This window comes from Brachyhypopomus gauderio, chromosome 14 (genome assembly GCF_052324685.1).
Source record: "Brachyhypopomus gauderio isolate BG-103 chromosome 14, BGAUD_0.2, whole genome shotgun sequence".
NCBI classification, from domain to species: Eukaryota; Metazoa; Chordata; class Actinopteri; order Gymnotiformes; family Hypopomidae; genus Brachyhypopomus; species Brachyhypopomus gauderio.
Window position 1 is genome coordinate 18,793,905 of NC_135224.1, and position 19,343 is coordinate 18,813,247.

A 19,343-nucleotide genomic window follows, 5' to 3' on the forward strand; every position below is an offset into this window, starting at 1 on the left:
GAGTATAAGTGTCATAGGAGATTTGATTCAAGAGAGTCTCTTGTGGAATGTAGATAACTACTAGCAGCCTTTGTAGTAGAAGTTATAGCCTCGCGGCTGACTTCATTTATTGGTTTGGTTGTAGCCGGAGCCACCAACTGTGAATAGTGTATATATTTATATTCCCATTTAATTTCGTGTTGTTCAGTGTTTTGTTTGTTTCTTTCACGTCGCACAATAAATCACCTTTTGGTATCTATATGCTGGAGTCCTTCCTGAGATTCGCCAACCCACACTCTTGGGCCAACCTCTCAGGTGCGTGTAAACCCGAAATCTCCATCAAAGGGGTAGCAACAAACTTACACAGTCTAAAACTAAGCCACTAAGGCCTACCCATCTCTGTAGTCAATCAAGAAGTATTTCATGATTAACGGTGTCAAAAGCGGCACTTAAATCTAGCAGAAAAAGGACTGAGAGTTTGCCTGCATCCTTATTCAATCTCGGGTCCTTTACTACCTTAACTAGTGCTGTTTGAGTGCTGTGGAGAAATCTGAAACCAGACTGAAAAGTGTAATTTATCTGATTTACTTTGACATAATCATTCAGCTGGATTGACACAACTTTTTCAATGATTTTGCTAAGAACGGAAAGGTTAGATATAGGTCGATAGTTATTGAGAACTGTGGGATCAAGATTTCTGTTCTAATAGTAATAGTGGTTTAACCATAGCAGTTTTAAGAATATTAGGGAATTCTCCCAGTTGCAGAGACTGATTAACAATCTTTAGAACTTCATTAACTAATGAGTTCAGAATCTGCTTGAAAAGCATGTTGGTAAAGGGTCCAGTTCACATGAAATCACATCAAGTAGTGTTACCATGTCAACTTCTTCGAAATAAGACATATTAAAAGGTGTCACTATTGAGGTGTCACTATTGATTCGGATTTTTCATTTGACTCACATATATGCAATGGCACTAAGGCTGACTTTTTTCATTTATGTAATATCGCCAAGTTGAAACACTTACTTTCATTAGCTGATGCAGAGAAACTGGTCCATGTTTTTGTCTTGTCAAGATTGGACTACTGTAATGGTCTTCTAATTGGATGCATTGGCATATTGACAGGCTCTGGAGAAAGCACAAATTTTTTTTTCCATAATATTATCAATCTTATCATTAAAGAATTTTATAAAATTGTTACTGCTGCACTCTAGTGGGATTAGTGAATTGATTTGTTCATGGCTCCTCATTTTAAATAGGAGTCCTGAATTGTTTTTATGTTTTTCTATTAAAGCCGATAAGTATGAGGATTTTGCTGTGTGGAGGGCATGCTTATATTCAATAAGTCTGCTTTTCCATGATAGTCTATACACTTCTAACTTAGAATTTCTCCATTTATGCTCCAGGATCCGCACGGCTCATTTGAGACTACACGTGTGCTCGTTGTAGCATGGCGCTATTTTTCAATGGCAGAACCCTGATCATGCATCCACTTGGCATGGAAGATAGCGTTTTTGAAACATCAACAAAATGCCACTGAACTGCTACCACCCTAAAACTCCTGTGTATGTTGGTTAGATTTTCTCCTGTGCATTAGGCACTGGCCCACAAGAGTCCTGACTAGAGGAGGCTTCTCTGCAGTAGACGTGTTCAGCCACATTTTTAAGTTAACTCTTCACAATGTCTTTTAAAAATGTTAATATTACAATTTGATTTTTCTTTTTCTGATAACACTTATGATGCCACGCAATTAGAATGAACCTAGAATGATGTCACAAAAGGTTAATGAAAGGGATGTTTTGAGCATACTTTCAAATACGTCAATGAATGAGTTTAACATGTGTCTAGATAGCACAGACACGTCCCTGAGACGCAACATTAACATCAGCATCTTTCTATTTTCGAACGTCTTGTGTCAGAATTGCGATTTAAAGAGTGTCAGATTCAATGTTCCTACATCGCTAAAGTGTCATAATATCACTAGCGATCACGTTCCCATGCTTTGATGACTAATACGATTATTTAGTTATTTAACCTGGATGAATGCATTGATTGCTTATATTATACCATCAACTGTATAATTACACCATATAAACAGTATAAATAATCTGACAGAAGGTTCTAAAAAAACCAAGGCAGCAAACTTGGTGAAAGCCTTGTACCATTCTCAAAACCTTTGCCGATGACTATATACTCTACACCAGGGGTCGGCAACCTATGGCACCATAATCACTGGCATGTGACACGCTGGACCAGCATCAGCAAAAATAATTTATTTTAAAAAATCTCAGACGGAGAGCACGATCCTCCAATCGAAATTGCTCCTCAACGCTCTGCACTCAACACCCACCACAAACCCATGTTTAAGAAGCATTTTGAGACAAAACACGACAAGACGTATAAAGCTGAAAGAGACGAAGCCGTTAAACGTGCCGTGGCTAGGAATGGCAAAACAGTCCAGCTCTCCTAAAGTCGGATGACTAAACGTCCATATTTCCCGGGACATGTCCATATTTCACGTCCTGTCCCGGGTTTTTTTTAAGTGAGGAAATGTCCTGGTTTTTAAATTACCTTCATTGGACTATTAAAATGTACAGGCACTAAGGCCGCACGGCACTGCGTGTGACGTAATCCCTTAGCCGTGTCAAGGCTGGATTATTTATTAAGGATTATACTTTCGCGAGCGGCGGAGGCGTTTAAACTTGACGCATCACATTCTTTGCAGTGTTGTCCGAAACGATATGTGGTAGTATAAAGAAACACCCCTCAAAAGGAAGCAAGGAAGGAACATTCACCTGACGAAATGCTACCCCTGCTCTACACCATAAGATTTAGAAAATATTATCTTGAAATTTACTAACATCTTTTATGCTTGGGTTCAAATTGACCCCAGCAATTTAAATGTTGAGAATTATAATTAAAATTGTTAACCAAATGTTGGGCAGTCATGGTCTGGTGGTAGGGAACTGGTCTTGTGACCGAAGGGTCGAAGGTTTGATTCCCAGGCCTGAGGACATGACTGAGGTGTCCTTGAGCAAGGCACCCAACCCCAACTGCTCCCCGGGCGCCGGGTTAGGGCTGCCCATCGCTCTGGGCACTTGTGCACCACAGCCCCCTAGTAATTGCTAGTGTGTTCTAACGGCACAGATGGGTAAAAGCAGAGGACAAATTTCAATTGCAGTGAAAAAAATCACAATTGACAAATAGGGCACATTTATAAATTCATGCCACATATATTTTCAGATCTCTCCAGAAATGTTCAAATCAGATTCTGGGCTCTGGCAGGGCCACTCAAGAACATTCACAGAGTCGTCCCAAAGCCACTCCTGTGTCATCTTGACTGTGTGCTTAGGGACGTTGTTCTGTTGGAAGATGAACCTTTGCCCCAGAGCACTCTGGAGCAAGTTTTTCTTCAACGTTCTCTATATGTTGCTGCAAGGAAACTAAACTATATAAGGACACTACAGAAAAATGAAATCACAAAACATTTTAAATTCAAGAGTGATTGACACCTATTGAAATAGACATCTTGCAAAGAAAATGGCAGCAAATGAACTGAAGGTGGCAAAATAGAAGGCAGAGTTCATGAGAACACTGCAAGGACTTGAAAATATTTGATGGATTACCAATAACTCCCCTATGGAAATGTCACAGGTGGGTGTCCGAGAGTTAAATTATTGAAATACTATGGATATCCTAGTGGATACTAGCCACACAATATCAATTCCATCTCTCCTCAGGCTCAGTACAAGCATGATGGTCTCTTACCTCCTGTCTGAACTATCAAAAGGTTAGCAAGGCAGAGGAATGAGGATCAAATACGCAGATAAGCTTAGTCTTTTGCTATACTGTTTTTCATTTGTGTGAATCATTGGTAGCTCAGGTAATCAACAGCTTTAATGAGCATCTTCAGCCATTGCCGACAAATGTACCATCTAGATGCACTACACCAGGGGTGCTCATTACGTCGATCGCGGAATGTGCGTAGATGAATCGCCCATCTGCACTGACTGTTGTATTTTGATTGACATTCATGGTAGCCAATCTGCAATCCGCTCAACAAATTACATTCGCCAATTCAAAACACTATGTATAAACCCAGCTCAAATTTGGGTTTGATCACCTTACATTTGGCAAATACTACATTGATTTACATGCCAGCTGAAAATTTAGACTGGGCTCAGCCCAATTACAAAGCAACACAGGACAGGTTGGAGTCGCAGCACAAAGTTTATTTCAGTCAAGACAGACCCATCAAGCACTCTCCTCAACCATGATGGGACCAAGGATTACTTCCCCTTCCAGCAGTGTACCTGCAAAAAAGGGGAATGGGTTTAGGGTGTGCATGCAAACCCCCATCACCTCTAGTCCAACACCCAGACCCTTTCCAAGAAGCATCAGGTATTGGAGCATGGCCTACACGTACCTCTGTCCTCAGACAAGTCTCGCCACTTCCGCAAGCTACAGGTGGTGTCACAGCAGCCACACACCTGGTTGACACCATATGCTTCAGTCCACCTGTGAAGCCAGAATACCCAAGCTTACGAGCAAGGCCTCACCAGTAACCTGCTGGTTTCAGGAACACAGCCACATACCTGTTGCTAGAGAACGAACAAGCTTTGTGCTCAGCATCAGCAGGGTAAGAAGCTGGAGTTGCCTTCATAAAGCATGTGAAGTAGAGCTGGAGAGACAAGGGTTAGTTCATACAGCCAGTCATTCTAGTCACCCCCCTACCAAACATGGTTACATACCAAACCACTGTTGTCTTGCTGAAACTTGAATGCCTCTAGCTGAAACCTCAGGTGGTCTGCTTCAGTTTGGGGCAGGAAGTGAGACTGGGAACCCGTGAGCTTGGCATCAATCAGGCACCTGCAATCATTTGTGCAGTTAGACCAAAGCTACTTGATCTCCGCAGCCATCACAAAGCCCAGAAGGATGCCACTCACCCATGGTTATCAATGAAGGCATAACTAGGAACTGCATTCACATCAGGAACCACCGTGGCCACACAGGTGTCCAGATACACACGGAGGGGCACATGGTAGAACTGAATTACAGATGCCTCAACACTGATCACATCATGCAGGAAGTACTGGTTGGAGAGCCTTTCAGATGTCCAGTCATCTGGAGAAGAAACCTCATTAGGTCCAGTTCTGGCACAGACCAGCAAGTCTGGTGTAGCCATGGGACAAACCTGTCATGAGCCTCAGGGAGAAGACGAGCTGTTCCTCAGCAACTTGGGTAGAAGCATATGGGATCCAGGCAGGCATTAGAGCATTGCTGCTTACATTGTGGAGCCTGCAAAGCATTTGATAGTCATTAGATTGAACAGAGCCTTCCAAATACTAAACAGCAAATTTGGGTCCAATACCTTGGATAGTGACACTCGATACGAACCACAGCACCAACAGTTCGCACAATAGGAGTGTGAGCAAAGTTGTGGGGAACATAGCGGACGTAGAAGATGTAGACCAGCTCATCCTGGATCATCTGTTAAGAAAGAACTGGTGTTATTGCATGCAGGTTTAACACAGCACTGAAGAATTCACTTCATAGACACTCACACTGGTAGTACTGTTGCAGCCCTGCAGTGCTGACTGGAAGATGAGGACTTGAGCAGCACGGTCCTCCCCACTGACGGCACAGTTTCCCAGAGTGACCTCGGAGGGATTTATCAGCTCACCAGTACCAAACAGGTCCTTCTTGACCTCCACATGTATGCCAGTCTCACCACACTCTGCTGCTACACTGGCTGCAGGAACAGGGGGGCTCATCTGAAACTGCATTAGTGGCCGTCTTGCTGGTACCTGCGGTTCATTGGGGAAATGCCACGCCACCTGCTTCACAGGTCCCTGCAGTACTTGCTGGGACTGAACGTTGGAAGTCTGCTGTACAGGTACCTGCACAGGATTCCAAGACTGCTGGCTAAATGAGCCTTGTGCAGGCCCTGTGGGGTTAGATACATGGCTCCCCTGAGAAACCCCTCCAGCAACAACTTGCCTTATTGCTTGTGGCTGCTGATGAGGTTGTAGTCCAGCTGGAAGTTGAGATTTGAACACTCCTTGTAGTTGTGCATCAGACAAGACAAACACACCCAGCAACAGCACCACACCAAGCCCCACTTTATTCAAAGCCATTGTTATTCCCCCAAAGAAAAAAAAAAAAAAAGCTCACAATAGCAGTCTTGTTTGACCATTCCATTTTATATCTTAAAGGAGGCTTGCAGCCCCACCCCCTCCTAATGAACTTAACGCCCCTCTGAACCTGATGATGAGGTTACTACTCTTTCACAGCTGACACAAATCAACACTCCTCACTCCTCACAGGTTCTTAAACTGTTGTTTGTGTGGGTGTTCTATAGAATTGCACTAAATAACTAATTGTTCCATTTGGCACCTTTAAAGAATGATCTTTCTTTAAAGGTGCCAAAGGTCTCATTTTAAATCCAGTTTGCCCCTCCTGATTATTACATGATTTCAAAATCATATTTATTTTATCTTCCCAAATAATCTCATGATGTTCAGAATATGTAGTAGTGGGCAAACATTTTTAGAATAGCACAAGGTTTTGACCAATTTTGCTGCCTCAGTTTATTTAAAACCTTATGTCAGAGGTTTATATGGTATAATGATATATAGCAATCCATACATTTATCTTTTTATTGACAAATGCATCCAGTTTAAATAACTAAATAATCTTATTATTAGTCGTCAAAGCATCGGAAAGTGATCACTAGTGATGTTATTTGGACATTTTAGTGATGTACGAGCATTGAATGGGAAAGAATGAATGATTTACATAACATAGATGGCAAGGACTAAAATGCTCCAAGACAAAGAAGCACCTGCCTGGTTCTTTGTCCATGTGTAGTGTTGGTGCTGTGGGTTCCTGCAGGACTAGAGGGGAGACACCTGCATCTACAGCACCAATGAAGCCCTAGTGTGTTTGAAATGTACCTCAATGATAATTCTATTTATGTAAGAATTAAACTTTGTACATGCGTGTGTTTATGGCAGGGGCATATGCATGGGGAGGGGGGAATTGTTGTGTGGCATATGTAAGTGGGTGTGTGTGTGTGTGGGTGTGTGTGTTTGTGTCATACCTTGCTTCCAGGTGAGGGCAGATACGATCCAACGAGACTGTGGGTTATATTAAAGTGTGATGACAAGCCACTATAGCCGATTCAGTACAAGGGTGTTTTTAATGAACACCCTAAATAACACTGCAATTAATTGAAAATGACAAAACATACAAAAAAGTACAAACAAACCAAAGAAAACTATTTACAGCAACAACTCAACTCACAATACATTGGTTGAACCATAAACCAACCATCTATACCTCTACAGTCCTAACAGACCTGGGGCCTCATGTACGAACGGTGCGTACGCACAAAAACATTGCGTACGCTATGTTTCACACAAACGGTCAGATGTACGAAATGTGATTTGAACGTGAGAAAGTGCGTACACCCACGACACCTTCACCTCTGGCGTACGCATGTTTCTAATGTGTTTTCGTCAATTAGTGACACTTAGAGGTGATGCATTGAAATTACAACTATTAAGATATCCTTCACGCACACATTGTAGTAAGCCTTTATTGGGTAAAATAAAGTAAATTAATCAGAAAATTAAACAGTAAATTAATCAGAAAATTTCACTGCCTTACTGAAATAATCATTCAACGTGTTTCCACTTAGCCTAGATTATATAAACATGCATTAAATGTTGCGCTGGAGTTCTTGGGAGATGGCAGCGTTGGCATTACTGGAAGATATTGCTAATGGCCGAATTCGCCGAGAGCGCGTTTTCCGTGACCATTATGATTTTTTGGCCCATGATGATGAGTGGCTTATAAGCTGTTTCAGACTTCCAAGAGCTGTCTTCTTGGAACTCTGTGCTGAGTTGGGTCCAGTATTGAAGAGAGAAACGGCGAGGAGTTGCACATTGCCAGTTCCTTTACAGGTGCTGACAACGCTCGGCTTCCTGGCAACTGGCTCGTTTCAAAGAGAACTGGCAGACCGGTCAGGGATGTCCCAGTCATCTTTGAGCCGGGCCATGCCAGCTGTTTTGGATGGGATCATCTGCATATCAGCTAGGTATATAAAGTTCCCATATGATGCGGTTGACCAGGCAAACATTAAAGCGCAATTTGCAGCGATAGCCGGTTTTCCTAATGCAGGGATGTCAAAGTCAAATACACCGAGGGCCAAAAAACCAAATTTGCTACAAGCCGAGGGCCGGACTGGTTCAATGTTTATTAAAACATATTGAAATGATTGCACATAGCCTATTGAACCAAGACCTAACACAGTGTATATTATTTAATGCTTAAATGATCTGTCAGTAATTTCAAGTGAAAACATTTTTCAACAAGCAAACAGATAAAAACAAACTTCCTTCAAAGAAAACATGTCCTGTACATTAAATGAAAAAAGTAATAAAGGTTTGAAAAGTGCTGGAATTTAGGCTAAAGTACTTGAAAATGCTTGAAATTGTAACTACTTTGTTTCACAACAAATAGCTATCTGACTGAACAGTTCTCTTGTATTACGTTAACAAATACGAGCCTCTTGTAATTCCAGGGCCAAACATGAGAGAACGTGAAGACGTTAAGATTGGGCGTTTTGAGAATAAACAACCATTAAATAATGTGAATAAAAAGTGAATTATTTCGAATCATTTCGAATAGATGTATAAATATTTAACTTTATTAAGTTTAATGTGCTGGTGCGTGCAAAGTTACAAAATTCGAGAGGTGCACGACCTCGCGAATCGACAGCGCGCGACGCCCTTTGCTATAAAGGCACCATCTGAGGAGGAATTTGCTTATGTGAATAGAAAGCACTTTCATTCCATAAATGTGCAAATCATCTGTGATGCAAAAATGTGCCTTACTAATGTAGTGGCACGGTGGCCTGGATCAACCCATGATTCCCACATCCTTACAAACAGCATAGTTGGGCTAAGATTACAAGCTGGCAGAGTGCGTGATGGGTGGCTTCTTGGTAAGTAACACTTTTAAAGCATTTAAATAAAAGCATTTGACATTTCCAGCTTAGAATAATTAATTTAAAACATGGGTAATTGTTACATTACTTAGGAGACAGCGGCTACGCGCTCAAGACGTGGCTGATGACCCCCCTTTGTAATCTACAGACTGACCGGGAGCGGAGATACAATTCTATCCATTCTCGCACCCGGTCAGTCATGGAGAGGGCGATTGGGTAGCTGAAAAGCCGGTGGCGCTGCCTGGACAGGACTGGGGGATGCTCATGTATCGGCCAGAGAATGTATGCTGTATTGTGAGGGCATGTGGGGTCCTGCACAATGTTGCGCACAGGTATGCTGTGCCATTGTTGAAGGCGGTGGAGCAACCAGCGGACCCAGAGCCAGGACAAATTAATGCGCAGCCTAACCCAGGTGCCATACAAACAAGGCAACAAGTCATAACTACAATATAAAAAAGGTAAGAGACAGTATTCATTTATTAACGAATGAATTTATTGAGTTGCTGATTCTTGTGAGCACATCACAGATATTTCTTAGGTCTATAGAAATTTCACCTATTCCCTTCACAATCTCGTCCTGTGATTGCAGGACAGCCGTAGTCAGGACACGGCTGGTTGGACGGTCATCAGCTGCTGGCAGGTGGGGCGCGCTGGAGGTCTCCGTGACCCCAGATGTACCAGGGACGGTGGAGGAGCATCCCTCGTCTGTGGCAGCTGGCTGAGACTGCGTGTCCTCTCCAGTTTCAGTCCCTGAAAGGAAAATAAAAATGTGTAAAAACAAAAATGACTGAGTTTATTCTTGTCACCAGTACGTAAACAATATTTTATGACACGTCCAATCAACACTGACTTATAGAAATAAATACTTACTTTTTGTCCAATCTGAATCCCCCACACTCGGACCCACCACCCCGGTGAGGGCCGTGTCACCCATAATACCGGCAACTCTCCAGTCAAACTGGGTAATGTCGACATCTGCTGCACCCCCGCCTGTTTGGGTAACACTCTGGCGATGCGTAGTCAGCCTCCGCTTCACATCCACCTTGATGTCTGACCACTTTTGTGCGTGGATTCCGGCGTACGCACAGTTTGATACATCCGGATTTTTTTTATGCATACGCCAATTTTTTGTAAGAAATCCACGCAAGTCTTTGTACATGAGGCCCCTGGAGTGGTCTATAAATATCCCCCGGTCTACCCCGGTCTTCTGTTAATACCTTAACAGAAGAATTTTTAATTCAATTCAATATTTAATCGGAAACCAGTGTAATGCCGCGAGAGTGGCGTTAAATGGTCTTGCCCCACAATATCTGAGTGAGCTCATTGCTTACTACATCCCATGTCGCCCTTTACGCTCCCAAAATGCCCCAAAGAGAAAGAAGAGGAGAACAAGCATGAAGAGGGCAACACGGTGGCTTGATGGTTAGTACGTTTGCCTCTCAGCACTGGGGTCTTGGGTTCAAGTCCCTATCTGAGTGGAGTTTCTATGTTCTCCCCGTGTTTGCGTGGGTTTCCTCCCACAGTCCAAAAACATGGAGGTTAGGTAAATTGGCAGTCCCTGACAAATTCTCCCTGAGTGTGTGCCTGTGTCTCTCTGTTCAATAAAAGCAGTTGTGTGAGTGTCTGTGCATGAATGTGTGTGTGTTTGTATGCCCAGTGGTGGATGGTGCTCTGCCACTAGGATCTGTCCTCTCCCCCATTCAGTCCCCCAGTGGTCTGTGGATCCCGGTAGAGACTACGCTGTGCGCAATTGGCTGCCACTTCTCGCCGGTGTGTGTGTGATTGGTTATCTGAGACTTGTACCTGTGTTAAAATTGTAAAGCGCCTTGGGTTTCCTGAAAGGCGCTACATAAATTAAACATTCATTCAAGAGCAAGCTGGAGTTCTGCTGAGTCTGGTAGCGTCTCAGGAGAAGGCGAAGAAGAACTTCCACATCTCAGTACTCTGGAAAGGACGGCACAGAATCAGAGCAACATCGCCATGCATCCCCCCTCAATAAATGAAACTAAATTGTAAATCTTATGAGAAGGAAATATTAATTGAAGTGTGCACACTGAAAGACACAACACCCCTGATTACTTGCAACAAATTATTTTATTTTAACTGGGGACTTGAAAAAGGAGTCTGGTGAGAGAGAATGAGCATGACTTCATAGTACGGGGTTGGTGCAGCTTCCTTCCCTAGTCTTCTTCTTCTAAAGGTTGATCTACTTAGATTATAGAGCCAGTTCCATTAAAGAATGAATGATTTATGTAGCACAGATGGCAAGGACTAAAATGCTCCAGGACAAAGAGGCACCTGCCTGATTCAAATTATATACTTGAATCATATGATCATATACTGCTCAAAAAAATAAAGGGAACACTAAAATAACACATCCTAGATTTCAATTAATAAAAATTCAAAAAATAAAAAACACTGAAAAAAACACTGAAAAACAGTGTGAGTGAACAAAGCTGGTTGTATATACAAATGAATGATGACTGGTTAAAAGAATTAGAAGGTAAGAAGATGGTTGGAGTAGTACTTTTAGACCTTAGTGCTGCTTTTGATGTGCTAAATCATGAGTTCTTATTGAAAAAGCTAGCAGTTTATGGGCTAGATTTGACAGTGATAGCATGGTTTCAAAGCTATCTGTTGGACAGGAGTCAAAGGGTATTTTACAACGGGTGTCTGTCAGAGAGTAGGAAGGTGAAACTTGGAGTCCCACAAGGAAGTTGTCTAGGCCCTTTACTCTTCTCAGTATACATAAATGATCTTCCTTTAGTGCTAAATAAAGCCAGGATGCAGATGTACGCTGATGATACCACCTTATACGTATCGGCTGAGACAGAGAGAGACCTTTCATATATATTGAACGAAGAATTGAATATGGTAGTGAATTGGATGGAAAGTAATAAATTAATATTGAATATACAGAAAACAACAAGTATTATAATTAAGACAAAATCATTATTTAAAACAGAGCCACAGTTAATATTGAATATAGGTAAGGAAAAAATAATACAAGTTAAAGAAACAACACTGTTAGGTGTCATAATTGATAATAAATTATTATGGTCAAAACACATCGAAAACATGATTAAAAAGATGGGAAAAGTTCTAGCAGTAATAAGGAGATGTGCAAAATTCTTAACGCAGAGTTCATTAAAATTAGTCATACAATCATTAGTATTATCACATTTAGATTACTGTGCAGCAATATGGTCCAATACAGCAAAGAAAAATTTGATAAAATTGCAAATAATACAAAACAAAGCAGCAAGAATTACATTAAAATGTCCATATAGAACAAGCACTAATAAAATGCATGAAAAACTTGAATGGTTAAAGGTTGAAGACAGGTGCAAGATGACCCTTGTAAGATTAGTTAAAAACATATATGAACAAAAACATCCAGTGGAGCTCTATGGTCAAATGGAGCGTGTAAAAGGAAGAGAAACCAATTCTACAAGATATACAACAAAAAACTATTTCAAATTACCTAGAGCAAAAACTAATTATATGTGCCGAACTGTAATTTATAGAGCTATGAAGGAGTGGAACTCATTGCCAGTTTCATTACTTAAAATAGAGGGCAAATTTATGTTTAAAAAACAAATTAAGAAACATTATTTAACAAATAATATAAATTAATGGAATTAAGTTAGAATTGTGTTTTTTTGTTTAAACTTCCTTTTTTATGTTACTGCTGTATTTATTTATAAGTGGATTTATTTTTTATTTTTTTTACTTATTCAGTTGTTGATATTGTTGATAATGTCATTATGGTGATGGTGAGAATGATAATGGCAATAATGGAAACGATTAGTATTATTGTTCTTATTATAATGGTTATTATTATTATTGTTAGTATTAATTTTTAATTTTTATTTTATGATTGTTGTTATTGTTATTATGTTGGCTTGTATTGTTAGTGTGGTTTGTCTTTTTGGACCCCAGGAAGAATAGCAGCTCTGAGATAGCAGCTAATGGGGATCCTAATAATAAAATAATAAAAATAAATATAGGGTGGCCACTTTTCAGTATTGCTTTAATTTTGGTATTTTTTACCATTATGTATTTTACTATATTTGTAAATTTACTATATATCCTACACCTGTCCCCATACCAGATATTGCAAATACTCATATTTCTTCCACACATCAATGTTCTCTCCATCCAGTTCACAAAAATTTTAAAAAGCTCACGCTAGTGAGCATGCTTAATGTAGTTATTATGTACATTTGCAATATCTACAGACCATTTAGCAATTAACTAAAACCTTTGTATAAACTTTAATGGTAAAACTCAGTTTACATGCTACTGTGAAACAGAACCCCCGCGTTCCGCTATGTTTGAAAACGTTGGGAAGCTGGTGAGGTGGGCGTGGCTTGGTCCCAGAGGCGGTCTCAGAGCTCTGTGTCAGTCCGGAATCAGTGACCAATGGAGATTGCAGAGGAACGCCTTCATCTAAGACCCTCCCACACGTGAAATGTGTTCCAAAAGTCAGAAGCAAAAAACGAAGCAGAAGCAAAGAGAGATTCCAGAAGCAAAAGACCTTACTGGGAAAATCCAAAAAAACAAAAACAATGGAACCAAAAACTTGTCAAAATGCAAACGAAAATAAGTTTCAAATAACCAATTATATTAAAAAATATACTTTTGATATATTTTTTTTCTGTTTTGCATTCATAACATATACTTTCTGCTCTTGGATTTACTTTTGCTTTTGTGGAACTATTGAAACAAAAATCACACCATACATGTAACTCCAAGTCATCCACACTGATTGTGAATCAATTTCAACTGCTCTTGTGCAAATGGAACAGACAACAGTTAGAAATTAGTTTTTTTATTTTTTGAATTTTTATTAATTGAAATCTAGGATGTGTTATTTTAGTGTTCCATTTATTTTTTTGAGCAGTATATGATCATATGATTCAAGTATATAATTTGAATCAGGCAGGTGCCTCTTTGTCTTGGAGCATTTTAGTCCTTGCCATCTGTGCCATCTGTTTAAGTGTTCCCTTTATTTTTTTGAGCAGTGTATATATATGATCCTTATTGTAGTCTTCCCCTACAGAGGGGAAAGAATGGTATGGGCTGGATTGAGTAGACCAGGGGGATGTTTATAGACCACTCCAGGGCCCATATTTATCAAACTTCTTAGAGTGGAATTTTGGACTTAAGTGCTGAAAAATTCTTAGATTTGCTCCTATTCACAGAGTTAAGTGTAAGTGCCGGTTATCAAAACTCTCAAGTATAAGAATCACTCTTACTCTCCCGAAAAGTTAAGACTGCTCCAGAGAACTCATAAGTTGTTAAGAGTTGCCACCAGGGGGCTGAGATGGCACTGAGAAGACAAAGACGCGTGCGAACCTTCATTTTAGGTACACATTTCAATTTTATAGATACATATATGAACAAACATATATGAACAAAAACATCCAGTGGAGCTCTATGGTCAAATGGAGCGTGTAAAAGGAAGAGAAACCAATTCTACAAGATATACAACAAAAAACTATTTCAAATTACCTAGAGCAAAAACTAATTATATGTGCCGAACTGTAATTTATAGAGCTATGAAGGAGTGGAACTCATTGCCAGTTTCATTACTTAAAATAGAGGGCAAATTTATGTTTAAAAAACAAATTAAGAAACATTATTTAACAAATAATATAAATTAATGGAATTAAGTTAGAATTGTGTTTTTTTGTTTAAACTTCCTTTTTTATGTTACTGCTGTATTTATTTATAAGTGGATTTATTTTTTATTTTTTTTACTTATTCAGTTGTTGATATTGTTGATAATGTCATTATGGTGATGGTGAGAATGATAATGGCAATAATGGAAACGATTAGTATTATTGTTCTTATTATAATGGTTATTATTATTATTGTTAGTATTAATTTTTAATTTTTATTTTATGATTGTTGTTATTGTTATTATGTTGGCTTGTATTGTTAGTGTGGTTTGTCTTTTTGGACCCCAGGAAGAATAGCAGCTCTGAGATAGCAGCTAATGGGGATCCTAATAATAAAATAATAAAAATAAATATAGGGTGGCCACTTTTCAGTATTGCTTTAATTTTGGTATTTTTTACCATTATGTATTTTACTATATTTGTAAATTTACTATATATCCTACACCTGTCCCCATACCAGATATTGCAAATACTCATATTTCTTCCACACATCAATGTTCTCTCCATCCAGTTCACAAAAATTTTAAAAAGCTCACGCTAGTGAGCATGCTTAATGTAGTTATTATGTACATTTGCAATATCTACAGACCATTTAGCAATTAACTAAAACCTTTGTATAAACTTTAATGGTAAAACTCAGTTTACATGCTACTGTGAAACAGAACCCCCGCGTTCCGCTATGTTTGAAAACGTTGGGAAGCTGGTGAGGTGGGCGTGGCTTGGTCCCAGAGGCGGTCTCAGAGCTCTGTGTCAGTCCGGAATCAGTGACCAATGGAGATTGCAGAGGAACGCCTTCATCTAAGACCCTCCCACACGTGAAATGTGTTCCAAAAGTCAGAAGCAAAAAACGAAGCAGAAGCAAAGAGAGATTCCAGAAGCAAAAGACCTTACTGGGAAAATCCAAAAAAACAAAAACAATGGAACCAAAAACTTGTCAAAATGCAAACGAAAATAAGTTTCAAATAACCAATTATATTAAAAAATATACTTTTGATATATTTTTTTTCTGTTTTGCATTCATAACATATACTTTCTGCTCTTGGATTTACTTTTGCTTTTGTGGAACTATTGAAACAAAAATCACACCATACATGTAACTCCAAGTCATCCACACTGATTGTGAATCAATTTCAACTGCTCTTGTGCAAATGGAACAGACAACAGTTAGAAATTAGTTTTTTTATTTTTTGAATTTTTATTCATTGAAATCTAGGATGTGTTATTTTAGTGTTCCATTTATTTTTTTGAGCAGTATATGATCATATGATTCAAGTATATAATTTGAATCAGGCAGGTGCCTCTTTGTCTTGGAGCATTTTAGTCCTTGCCATCTGTGCCATCTGTTTAAGTGTTCCCTTTATTTTTTTGAGCAGTGTATATATATGATCCTTATTGTAGTCTTCCCCTACAGAGGAGAAAGAATGGTATGGGCTGGATTGAGTAGACCAGGGGGATGTTTATAGACCACTCCAGGGCCCATATTTATCAAACTTCTTAGAGTGGAATTTTGGACTTAAGTGCTGAAAAATTCTTAGATTTGCTCCTATTCACAGAGTTAAGTGTAAGTGCCGGTTATCAAAACTCTCAAGTATAAGAATCACTCTTACTCTCCCGAAAAGTTAAGACTGCTCCAGAGAACTCATAAGTTGTTAAGAGTTGCCACCAGGGGGCTGAGATGGCACTGAGAAGACAAAGACACGTGCGAACCTTCATTTTAGGTACACATTTCAATTTTATAGATATATAAATATGCACATAAATATGCACAATGCACAAATATGCACAATAATTAGGCATTAAGATAAGCATGGGTTTCATTTTTTTTTCTTCCTTTCATTTTTTTCGTGCAAGAGTGTAATATTCATGCTGCGATTTTAATACTTTAATTTTAAGCTTTGACATCTGCCTTGTCAGTTATTGTATGTCATTTGGGAGTGAGTCCTCTGTCAGACGTCCTTCAGATGCTCACTCTTCCTCTGGCCATTCATGACTGGAGGTGTTTGGAAGTGCTGTCAGAGAGGGAGGGGAAGATGGAGAGTCTGCGCTCAAGCCAGCAGGGTCGGGAGCACCAGCAGCTTCTTTATTACTGACAGATGCAATAATTTTGAAGTGACAATTAGCATTACAGTGTTTGTGTGCAAATCTAAATAAATTATAAAAACTTTGTCTTTGATATGTTTTAGAATTTCATTAATGTCTTCCCCCATGATACACTGCACCACCACACAAACTGCGCTAAGAGGCTTGCCCGGTGGTCCTCCGCCTGAATGTGATTCGGTTAGAATGTATGCAGTATCCAAAATAAATCTGAGAAAATATATGAATAACAAAAGAAAGAAGGGAAAATTATACATACCAGTGCATGTCACATAGGACAAGGAGGAGTGTTGATTTGTGTCAGCTGTGAAAGAGTAATAACCTCATCATCAGGTTCAGAGGGCCGTTAAGCTCATTAGGAGGGGGTGGGGCTACAAGCCTCCTTTAAGATATAAAATGGAATGGTCAAACAAGACTACTATGTGTGAGCTTTTTAATTTATTTTATTAGGTAGAAGAACAATGGGTTTGAATAAAGTGGTGCTTGGTGTGGTGCTGTTGCTGGGTGTGTTTGTGTTGTCTGATGCACAACTACAAGGAGTGTTCAAATCTCAACTTCCAGCTGGACTACAACCTCATCAACAGCCACAAGCAATAAGGCAAGTTGTTGCTGGAGGGGTTTCTCAGGGGAGCCATGTTTCTAACCCCACAGGGCCTGCGCAAGGCTCATTTAGCCAGCAGTCTTGGAATCCTGTACAGCTGACTTCCAACGTTCAGTCCCAGCAAGTACTGCAGGGACCTGTGAAGCAGGTGGCGTGGCATTTCCCCAATGAACCGCAGGTACCAGCAAGACAGCCACTAATGCAGTTTCAGATGAGCCCCCCTGTTCCTGCTGCCAGTGTAGCAGCAGAATGTGGTGAGGCTGGCATACATGTGGAGGTCAAGAAGGACCTGTTTGGTACTGGTGAGCTGATAAATCCCTCAGAGGTCACCCTGGGAAACTGTGCCGTCAGTGGGGAGGACCGTGCTGCTCAAGTCCTCATCTTCCAGTCAGCACTGCAAGGCTGCAACAGTACTACCAGTGTGAGTGTCTATGAAGTGAATGCTTCAGTGCTGTGTTAAACCCACATGCAATAACACCTGTTCTTTCTTAACAGATGACCCAGGATGAGCTGGTCTATGTCTTCTACGTCCGCTATGTTCCCCACAATTTTGCTCACACTCCTATTGTGCGAACTGTTGGTGCTGTGGTTCGTATAGAGTGTCACTATCCAAGGTATTGGACCCAAATTTGCTGTTCATTATTTGGAAGGTTCTGTTCAATCTAATGACTATCAAATGCTTTGCAGGCTCCACAATGTAAGCAGCAATGCTCTAATGCCTGCCTGGATCCCATATGCTTCTACCCAAGTTGCTGAGGAACAGCTCGTTTTCTCCCTGAGGCTCATGACAGGTTTGTCCCATGGCTACACCAGACTTGCTGGTCTGTGCCAGAACTTGATCTAATGAGGTTTCTTCTCCAGATGACTGGAAATCTGAAAGGCTCTCCAACCAGTACTTCCTGCATGATGTGATCAGTATTGAGGCATCTGTAATTCAGTTCTACCATGTGCCCCTTCATGTGTATCTGGACACCTGTGTGGCCACGGTGGTTCCTGATGTGAATGCAGTCCCTAGTTATGCCTTCATTGATAACCATGGGTGAGTGGCATCCTTCTGGGCTTTGTGATGGCTGCGGAGATCAAGTAGCTTTGGTCTAACTGCACAAATGATTGCAGGTGCCTGATTGATGCCAAGCTCACGGGTTCCCAGTCTCACTTCCTGCCCCAAACTGAAGCAGACCACCTGAGGTTTCAGCTAGAGGCATTCAAGTTTCAGCAGGACAACAGTGGTTTGGTATGTAACCATGTTTGGTAGGGGGGTGACTAGAATGACTGGCTGTCTGAATTAACCCTTGTCTCTCCAGCTCTACTTCACATGCTTTATGAAGGCAACTCCAGCTTCTTACCCTGCTGATGCTGAGCACAAAGCTTGTTCGTTCTCTAGCAACAGGTATTTGGCTGTGTTCCTGAAACCAGCAGGTTACTGGTGAGGCCTTGCTCGTAAGCTTGGGTATTCTGGCTTCACAGGTGGACTGAAGCATATGGTGTCAACCAGGTGTGTGGCTGCTGTGACACCACCTGTAGCTTGCGGAAGTGGCGAGACTTGTCTGAGGACAGAGGTACGTGTAGGCCATGCTCTAATACCTGATGCTTCTTGGAGAGGGTCTGGGTGTTGGACTAGAGGTGATGGGGGTTTGCATGCACACCCTAAACCCCTTCCCCTTTTTTGTAGGTACACAGCTGGAAGGGGAAGTAATCCTTGGTCCCATCATGGTTGAGGAGCGTGCTTGATGGGTCTCCATGTATTGACTGAAATAAACTTTGTGCTGCGACTCCACAACTTGTCCTGTGTTGCTTTGCAATTGGGCTGAGCCCAGTCTAGGTCTTCAGCTGGGATGTAAATAGATGTATTAATTGCCAAGTGTAAGGTGATCAAACCCAAAATTGAGCTGGGTTTATACATGGTGTGTTGAGCAAATGACCAACTGCCAAAGGTCAGGTGAGATTGCTGTACTCCATGTCTAC

The 19,343-nt window shown here is 40.6% G+C and overlaps 2 protein-coding genes across 2 annotated transcripts; one reads left to right on the forward strand and one right to left on the reverse strand.

The window, feature by feature from the left end:
* Positions 1-4,197: 4,197 nt before the first annotated feature.
* Positions 4,198-6,160, reverse strand: LOC143475311 (zona pellucida sperm-binding protein 3-like). The gene is made up of 8 exons (XM_076973130.1): positions 5,545-6,160; positions 5,352-5,470; positions 5,175-5,278; positions 4,927-5,104; positions 4,732-4,849; positions 4,576-4,661; positions 4,407-4,498; positions 4,198-4,293 (listed from the first exon to the last, which is right to left on the reverse strand). Exons 1-8 carry the CDS (start codon positions 6,115-6,117, stop codon positions 4,235-4,237), a joined length of 1,329 nt encoding a protein of 442 aa, XP_076829245.1. The 5' UTR covers positions 6,118-6,160; the 3' UTR covers positions 4,198-4,234.
* An 11,035-nt stretch (positions 6,161-17,195) lies between these two features.
* LOC143475312 (zona pellucida sperm-binding protein 3-like) lies at positions 17,196-19,158 on the forward strand. Its single transcript, XM_076973131.1, has 8 exons — positions 17,196-17,799; positions 17,874-17,992; positions 18,066-18,169; positions 18,240-18,417; positions 18,495-18,612; positions 18,683-18,768; positions 18,846-18,937; positions 19,051-19,158. The coding sequence occupies exons 1-8, from the start codon at positions 17,239-17,241 to the stop codon at positions 19,107-19,109; spliced, it is 1,317 nt and encodes a 438-aa protein (XP_076829246.1). The 5' UTR covers positions 17,196-17,238; the 3' UTR covers positions 19,110-19,158.
* The last annotated feature ends 185 nt before the right edge of the window (positions 19,159-19,343 follow it).

Bases quoted from the DNA above. Each gene is read 5' to 3' on its own strand.
- LOC143475311 (XM_076973130.1), bottom strand. From the start codon at position 6,117: ATGGCTTTGAATAAAGTGGGGCTTGGTGTGGTGCTGTTGCTGGGTGTG. The intron at 4,662-4,731 runs GTATGTAACCAT...TTGTCTCTCCAG, and splicing joins AGCAAGACAACAGTGGTTTG to CTCTACTTCACATGCTTTAT. The intron at 4,499-4,575 runs GTATGTGGCTGT...CTGGCTTCACAG, and splicing joins TGTTCGTTCTCTAGCAACAG to GTGGACTGAAGCATATGGTG.
- LOC143475312 (XM_076973131.1), top strand. From the start codon at position 17,239: ATGGGTTTGAATAAAGTGGTGCTTGGTGTGGTGCTGTTGCTGGGTGTG. The intron at 17,993-18,065 runs GTATTGGACCCA...AATGCTTTGCAG, and splicing joins ATAGAGTGTCACTATCCAAG to GCTCCACAATGTAAGCAGCA. The intron at 18,769-18,845 runs GTATTTGGCTGT...CTGGCTTCACAG, and splicing joins TGTTCGTTCTCTAGCAACAG to GTGGACTGAAGCATATGGTG.